The sequence below is a fragment of the Epinephelus moara genome, chromosome 17 (genome assembly GCF_006386435.1).
Source record: "Epinephelus moara isolate mb chromosome 17, YSFRI_EMoa_1.0, whole genome shotgun sequence".
Lineage (NCBI taxonomy): Eukaryota > Metazoa > Chordata > Actinopteri > Perciformes > Serranidae > Epinephelus > Epinephelus moara.
The window spans coordinates 23,913,082-23,921,720 of NC_065522.1; the positions used below are offsets into that span (position 1 = coordinate 23,913,082).

General features: G+C 39.8%; 1 protein-coding gene across 1 annotated transcript; it reads left to right on the plus strand.

Annotated features, from left to right (window-relative positions):
* The first annotated feature begins 268 nt into the window (after positions 1-268).
* cldn15a (claudin 15a) lies at positions 269-6,671 on the plus strand. Its single transcript, XM_050067105.1, has 5 exons — positions 269-647; positions 2,113-2,277; positions 3,179-3,260; positions 3,346-3,453; positions 6,067-6,671. Exons 1-5 carry the CDS (start codon positions 431-433, stop codon positions 6,161-6,163), a joined length of 669 nt encoding a protein of 222 aa, XP_049923062.1. The 5' UTR covers positions 269-430; the 3' UTR covers positions 6,164-6,671.
* The last annotated feature ends 1,968 nt before the right edge of the window (positions 6,672-8,639 follow it).

Consider the following 8,639-nt stretch of genomic DNA (forward strand, 5'->3'; position numbering starts at 1 on the left):
ATTACTAGTAATGTTTTATGGATCGTCAAAGAAAAACAACAGGGTGGAGTGTGTCTAATAAACATACACAGTGCAGTGTCATTAAGAGCGACTGATGACCATTGGACCCTGAGAGTGAGCCGATAAACACCTGTTCAGTTTCAGGGGTGTAAAATGCGAAAGACAGAAGATAGTGTGTGTGTGTGTGTGTGTGTGTGTGTGTGAGGGGAGGGAGGAGGAGAGAAAGCAAGTTATATAAATCATTATACATATCTGTTGAGCCAGACACATCTCACACTGGCAGACTAGACACACCACAGATACACTCGCAGAGACTTGCTGACTTTGTATCCGACAAAAAAAACAGTTCTAATTTCTTGAAATTTTTAATCAATTTCAAAAACTGAGATCTGGATATACTTTTTTTTGACTGCTGGACCGAGGAGGGGTCATGGATCCAATTGTGGAAGTAGTGGCTCTGTTCCTGGGGTTCATCGGGTGGGTGATGGTGGGGATCGCCCTGCCGAACCGTTACTGGAGAACCTCCACCGTCGACGGGAACGTCATCACCACCTCCACCATCTATGAAAACTTATGGATGTCCTGTGCGACGGATTCAACCGGGGTGCATAACTGCAGGGAGTTCCCTTCACTGCTCGCTTTGAGTGGTATGTTGATTATCTAATTGCAATAAATTTTACACATACACATAGGTAATTTCAACTTCAAGGTTCAGTGTGTAAGATTTAGGGGGATTTAGTGGTACACAGCAGTGAGGATTGACGATTGCAACAAGCTGAAACTTCTCGCAGTTAGAATTCTTTCAGTGTTTATTGTTCAAGATGTTTTATCCAGGAGCCGAATTATCCATAGAGGTCTTCTCCTTTTTAAAACAAACAGACCCTGGGATTTAACCCAGTGAAAACACTGAACAAAGCGGTTTTAAGTTGAAAATCAGTGTTTTTCCAATGCTGTTTGGTATGTCAGAGACGGGCAGCTGGCCCGCAACACGTTATTGTGTGCTTGCCTTTTTTCTCTGATAACTTAAGATCCAGACATTCAGGAGGTTTTTACCAGGATCTGAATTATCCGCAGCGGTCTCCTCCTCTTTAAAACAAACAGACCAGGTGATTTAAACTGTTAAAAACACTGAATAAAACAGTTTTAAGTTAAAAATCAGTGTTTTTCCAATGCTGTTTGGCATGTCGGAGACAGGCAGCTCACTTGCAACCCGCTGTGGTGTGCTCACCTTTATTCTCTGGTAACTTAAGATCCAGACATTCAGAAGGTTTTTATTGGGAGCCGAATTATCCGCAGAGGTCTCCTCCTCTTCAAAACAAATGGACTCTGTGCTTTGAAACCAGAAAAACACTGAATAAAGCATTTCATGTGAAAAATCAGTGTTTTTCCAATGCTGTTTGGCATGTTGGAAATGGGCAGCTTGCCCACAACACACTACCGAGTGCTCACCTTTTTTCTCTTATAACTTATCTAACTTTATCAGAAGCCGAATTATCCGCAGAGGTCTCTTCCTCTCCGAAACAAATGGACCCGATGATTTAAACCAGTAAAACTACTGAAGAAAGTAGTTTTACATTTAAAAAAGTCATGTTTTTCCAACACAGGCTTCTATCTTCAGTGGCTAATGCAAAAACTTGAATGGCCCTATCTAAAGTCAATTTGTGTTTAATTTAGTTTGTCCATTCTGGGCTACTGTAGAAACATGGCGACCTCAGTGGATGAGGACCCGCTCCCTATGTAGATATAAACGACTCATTCTAAACTAGCAAAAACACAACAATTCTTATTTTCAGGAGATTAAACTCACACACACACACACAAAAATACTTAGGCCTATGTTACATTCCACTCCTGTTAATATACCCCCCTAAATCCTACACACTGGACCTTTAAAGTTATAAAACACACCAAAAATATTATGCAATAAGAAATGACTGCTAAAGGACAGTTTCAAGATTTCATGGGTCCTTGGACACCCTGAACTTTTCCTCTATTGAACTTGAAATGTTCATAACAAGATGTGATTACAGGCCAACATCAGATCTTGCAAACTGACAGACAAAAACAACCACTGAATTCACCACCTTTTACTTGTCTCCCCTCTGCGTTCAGGTTACATCCAAGCGTCTCGTGCCTTGATGATCTCAGCAATAGTGTTGGGCACCTTTGGACTGCTGGCGGCCCTGATAGGAATACAGTGTTCGAAGGCTGGAGGGGAAAACTATGTTCTCAAAGGGAGGATTGCTGGCACCGCTGGAGTGCTTTTCATACTTCAAGGTAACAAAGACCAAAAAACAAATGCATTACTGTTTTTTAAGTGTGTTTTAGGAGAGATTAGACCAGTGAGATTGAGTCCAAAGAACCAGTCTGACCTGCTAATACCAGTGGTGGAGACGATACTCAGATCTTAAGCAGTAAAACCACAATGCTACAAGTAAAAGTCCTGCATTTAAAACTTCACTTAGAGTACAAATGTATCCTTAAAGTACCAAAAAGTACTATATAAGTAATTATATTATTAGATAATAGTTATGGATGCATTAATGTGTTGATCATTTTAATGTTGCAGCTGATAAAGGTGGAGCTCATTTTATGACTTTATGCTGTTCTGTAGCTTGTGAATTTCCTCCCAGGCTCAATAAAGTTTTATGGTTGCACTTGTGTGGCGCCTTTCTAGTCTTCCGAAGCGCTTTTAAATACAGTAATGCCTTGGCCGAGGCTACCATACAAGGTGCCCCCTACTTGATATGGTACACAGCATTCTGGGGTTCAGTATCTTGCCCAAGGACCAAACCGCTGATCTTCCACTTAATGGACAATCCGCTCTACCTCCTCAGCCCCAGCTGCACTATTTGACAGGTCATTATCTTTGCCAATAATAATACATCATAATTTATTAGTTAATTGTTAATCTGACTCTGAAAAGTCACTAAATCTGTAAAATAAATGTAGGGGAGTAGAAAGTACAATATTGGCCTCCGAGATGTCGTAGAGAGGAATGGAAGTACAAATACCTCTCAACTGGACTTAAGTTCTCAAGTAAATGTACTTAATTACATTCCACCACTCCCTAATGCATTACCCTAGAAATAGATAAAGGAACTAATACTCATGTTTTACTACACATTCCCCGCTGCTCTCTCAGTGATTAAAACAACATTTATTTTTCTATTAAAAGGTCTGTGCACGATGATCTCAGTGTCCTGGTATGCCTTCAACATCACTCAGGATTTCTTCGACCCTTTCTATCCCGGGACAAGGTAAGATGGTGATGATGGTGGAGAGGGATGACTTTCAGACCTCACATGAAGCTCACATATGCAACTGACACTCTGTGTGTCGCAGGTATGAAATTGGAGAAGGACTTTACATCGGCTGGTGCTCCGGCGTGCTCTCCATCGCTGGAGGAGCCTGTCTCACCTGCTCCTGCAAGCTGGGCACACAGGAAAAATAGTGAGTGCAGTTGTAACTGTTGGATTTCTGTCTGTCAAAATATAATATACAATGATTTATGAATGGATTTACTGTTAGTTAACTGTTTGTAACAATGACTGCGTTGCTTTATAACCATTTTCACTGCTCTATAGCTCGAATAGTCACTTTAAAATGTAAAAATCCTTTATTTGAAGTTAAAGAGATGGATTTATGACATCACAAATATGAAGTATGAATGTACCAATACATCAACAAATTGATCAAACTACAAATAAATAAAACAATTGATAGATCTCTTAATAAAATAATGAATATCTAAATACATATTTGACTTTAAAATGTCAACATGCAGATTCACAATGGAAACAAATAGCAACAAGCAATAAATGAATTCATAAATAATTGTACCTCTACAGTTTAGACAAACAAAAATTAAATCACTATATTATTTTTATATCTCTGTGTTTATTTAAGAGATCACCATTAATGACTCTCTGGCGCCCTGTTGTGGCAAAACCTGTGTGATGTCATAGGAGCTCTCATCAGACATTATCACCTGAATGTGTTAGTAGAGTCAGCTCATCCAAGTCCATGTATGGAAGGCCATTTCTGCCAATGTTACCCCTGGACATTTTTGTCTATTTCCAAAAATCAAAACTCCTTCACAGACAAATGAAAGGTCACAGGGGGGTGATTTTTGGCAAGGGGGGGTGATTTTGGCTTAAATTTGAAAATCCCAACTTTCAGCATGAAAATCCATTATTTGACCCTGTAATGCATTTTTATCCCATCCATGATAAATGGATGGTATAGCAACAATAACAAATGGCTAAATTACATGTGGACATTTTTGTCCACTTGAAGGGTCATGGATCGGATAAAAATGCATTACAGGGTCAAATAATGGATTTTCATGCTGAACGTTGGGATTTTCAAATTTAACCCAAAATAACCCCCCCTTGCCAAAAATCACCCCCCTGTGACCTTTTGTTGGACACTACAAAAGTTTCTAGAAAATGGACATTTTTGTCCACTTGAAGGGTCATGGATGTAACTTTTTTGAACAATAACACAAGGGTTAAAAAAATAATAATTCTGGGGCGTTGGTAGAGTAGTGGATAGTGCCGGCGTCCCATGTACAGAGGCGATGTCTCGCTGCAGCGGTCGCAGGTTCGACTCCGGCTTGCAACCATTTGCTGCATGTCACCCCCCTGCTCTCTCTCTCACCCCATTTCACTCTGTCCTGTACATTAAAGGCAAAAGCCCAAAAAAAAATCTTAAAATAATAATAATAATTCTGTAAGTCATTATAAAGAGAAACTTTCTCAAAATAATAATTTAGTATCTCAAAATCATGAGTTTATATCTCAAAATAATGACTTAGCATCTCAAAACAATGACTCACTTATCTCAAAATATTTATAGGCTTTCTCAAAATAATGACCCAGTATCTCAGAATAGTAGAAACTTTTTTCAAAATATTGACTTAATACCTCAAAAATAATGAGAAACCTTGCTGATTCATTGTTTTAAGAAACTAAGTCCATGTTTTGGGACAGTTTCTCTCTGTTTTATCACAACGTCATTAATTTGAGATAAGCGTTTCATTAATTTGATTTAATAACTAATTATTTGAGATACTAAGTCGTTATTCATGAGGCTAAGTCTTTTTTGAGATACTAAGTCATTATTTTGACGTAAAAAGTCATTATTTGTGAAACTAAGTCATTTTTTTTAGATAAGTGTCATTATTTTAACTTAATAATTCATTATTTTCAGATACTAAGATATTATTTTGAGACGCTAAGTAATTATTTTGAGATAAGTAATTATTTTAAGATAGTAAGTCATTATTTTGACATACTAAGTCGTTATTCGTGAGGCTAAGTCATTTCTTTAGATAAGTCTTTATTTTAACTTAATAATTCATTATTTTCAGATACTAAGTCATTATTTTGAGATAAGTATGTCATTATTTTGACTTAAATCATTATTCTCAGATATTAAGTCATCAAAATTTGAGAGCGTTTCTCATTACAATGATTTACAGGATCTTTTTTTGTTTTGTTTTATTTTGTTTTGTTTTGTTTTGTTTCCATCACATTGGCAGAAATGGGCTTCCACAATGTGCCTTTGTTTCTTACACATGGAAAGTTTTATTTGGGTTCTATTTTATTGACCATTAAGTGTCATTACACAAGATAAGTAAGGTGCACCATTGAAAGGGTTAGGTGAAGTAGAGCAGGCTATAAATCAAAGGGTGGTAATTGCTAAGTCATGATTATCTACCCAGCCTGACTGGGCCTGACAGGTCAAGGCCACTGTGTGTAGGATTTGAAGATGGAGTCTGGCGCCCCCCACACTAGTGCAAGTACACAGTGGTGAGACAAATGGGCTGAGAGCACAATATAGGTTGCACAAGGTTTCAGCACAGCCTTCCTATAAATTTATCATGTAAAACGCCTACTGAAAACATTTTGACATGTCACAGCAGGAAAAACACAACTTTAAATGACAACATTAATGATGGCTGAATTCCATTTAGCTGCTTCAGTATCAGGATCCTTGTTATGACGTACCAGGTTCCAACCTCAGTGTCTAATATATGTGTTTAACCATCTTGTGTTGCAGCCCGCTGCCTTATCAAACCAGAGGAACTGTATATTCTGGACCTGCGCCGACCCGAAGCGTGGCTGCTAGCACTTACGGACGAAATGCTTACGTTTGAGCTGGATGTGGAAATGGAACTTTGTCCATAAAAAAATCCTGATGGACATTTTTCACGTCCTGGTGTTCAGTTTTCACCCTCCAGTTGGAGCTGTTTGTCCATGTGGAAAAACACAAAGGTCCATCTTGAAGTGACAGCACCACTGACTTGTATATAATCACCACATCACGTGTGTATTCTGTAAACTGTTGGCTTTGCAGTTGTAAAAAAGCTGAGCGCAAACCTACGACATGCTCGCAATGATTCTATTTATGCTTAGCACAAATACATTTACATACAGTCTTTTCTTTTCAAAGGAATCCAATCATTTGATGATCTGTTTAACCACTTCTGGACATTTGTAAAGGTGAAGGTCAAACTGTGATGATCCAGATATTTGTGTGTTGTTTTGTACAGTTTTATAGAAAGTACCTGTGAACGAGGGCGGACGACAAGTTGTCTTTATTTTCATGTTTCTTTGTTTTGTTTTTTGTACGATTGCGCACAATAAAATGTGTCATGCTAAACATTTCAGTGTGACCTTGTCTTCCTGTTGTCCAACCAAACACTGACTCTAGACATAGGATTTGTGAGTTCTCCTTCACCAGGGATACTCAACTTGCTTTGCCTGGGGACCACTTTTACAAAAGGGAGGGAGTCCAGGGGCCAGTCACAGCAGCTCAGGTCTGGTAAAGCAGGGGTGTTTCTAGGATTTGAGGACATTTGGGGCTCAGCCAGTGCTTCTGTCCAACCTGGTCTCACTCCCATCTCATCAAGCACTGGCGCTTGGTCAGTGGCCCATTGGCATCAGACTCCGATGCACAGAGGCACCCTTTAGTGCAACATTTTGGAGACGGGAAACTGCTGATGCAGACAGTGGGTTGGAAGCCTGATTGTAGAAATTGTTGAAAAAAAATTGGGTGCACGCCATTTTTGGCCTTTGTCCATATTGACGTTTTTAGTTTACATCCTATGCATTGTTTTATGAATGACACCCCTGGTCTGTGGGTGATAAGTTGAGTATCACTACACACTTGGCACATGGGAGAGGTTTGTTTAATGCAATCTGCAGCCTCACCACTAGATGCCACTAAATCCCACACACTAGACCTTAAAGAGACACTTTTTCGGGCCTGTCCCAATACCCGCACTTCCCCTAGAAATACCCACTTACACTTGGTTGTGCACGTTCACGTTTAGGCTAGTGGTTTTCCAAAACAGAATTGAGGTAGTGGAAGTGGTTTCCAACACTTAAAACCCGCCCTAGATTCCAAGAGAGCCGCGACCCACACTTTCAACGAAGTGGAAGATGAAATTTCCCAGAACACCTTGCAAAGTCAGCAACTTCGGCAAGTTTTGGAAAACAATTTGTTACTGTACGATCTGAATGTAGGCAATACAAACAACAGATGGTTGGACTAGCGTAAACTCATCAGCAACTCGGTTGAACACAGCTTTAAAATATTTAAACAAATCGACTTACCCGAACAAAACCGATCAGAACTAGAAAACGTTGTAGGCGCTTTCTGTTTTCAGCATTTCTTCTCCGTTGATTCATCAGACGGAGAAGAATAAACATAGCACACGCCACGACACAAGCGCTGGAGCCGGCATTTTCAAACCTGAATGACTACCGGTATCTTGCGTTGCTACTACGCATGACGTATTCCTGCATGTCAGCCACGCCGATTTGCATGAAGTGGTGTCTCATTTCTTAGGGAATGATCTCTACCCTAATATTTCTCACTTCTCTTAGGGAATGATCTCTACCCTAATATTTCTCACTTCCTTCGTCAAGGGTTATCTCGCAAACGAGGGCACTCAATACCAAGTGGAAGATTTAAGGGGTAGAAATGGGACAAGCCCTTTGTCATATAGCCAAGAAATTATCACATAATAATAAGACATAAAAAAGTATTAAACTAAATGGAGTTTAGGATTCCCCTCCAGGGTTACATACTTGGCATTGTAGAGAATAACATTAGAGACCCAAAATCCAAATATTAAATTTTGGCTGCAGCACTGGAGTCATAAAGGTCTGATAAAGTGATCACATTAGGGCATTTTATCTCACAATTTTGAGACTCCTGACCAGTGGCGTAAGGTGGTCACCATGGGCCTAAACTAGCTGCCGTATCGTATCGTCTTGTCACATGATCAAGTAGAGACGGCATTAACATCCCTGTTACTCAACAATCATCAATGCATACCTGTATGTGACAAAATATCAAGGAAAATAAAAAGCAGGGTGGCACTGTGGTTCAGTGGTTAGCATTATCGCCTCACAGCAGGAGGGTTCCTGGTTCGAACCCGGGGTGGGGGGCTCAAACCTTGTGCGGAGTCTGTATGTTCTCCCCATGTCAGCGTGGGTTTTTTCCAGGCACTCCAGCTTCCTCCCACAGTCCAAAGACATGCAGGTTAACTGGTGACGCTAAATTGTCCGCGGGTGTGAATGTGAGTGTGAATGGTTGTCTGTCTCTATAGCCCCTTTTACACT

Excerpts from the sequence above, each read along its gene's own strand:
- cldn15a (XM_050067105.1), top strand. The coding sequence starts at position 431 with ATGGATCCAATTGTGGAAGTAGTGGCTCTGTTCCTGGGGTTCATCGGG. Across the intron at positions 648-2,112 it reads TTCACTGCTCGCTTTGAGTG|GTTACATCCAAGCGTCTCGT; the intron begins GTATGTTGATTA and ends CTCTGCGTTCAG. Across the intron at positions 3,261-3,345 it reads CCTTTCTATCCCGGGACAAG|GTATGAAATTGGAGAAGGAC; the intron begins GTAAGATGGTGA and ends TGTGTGTCGCAG.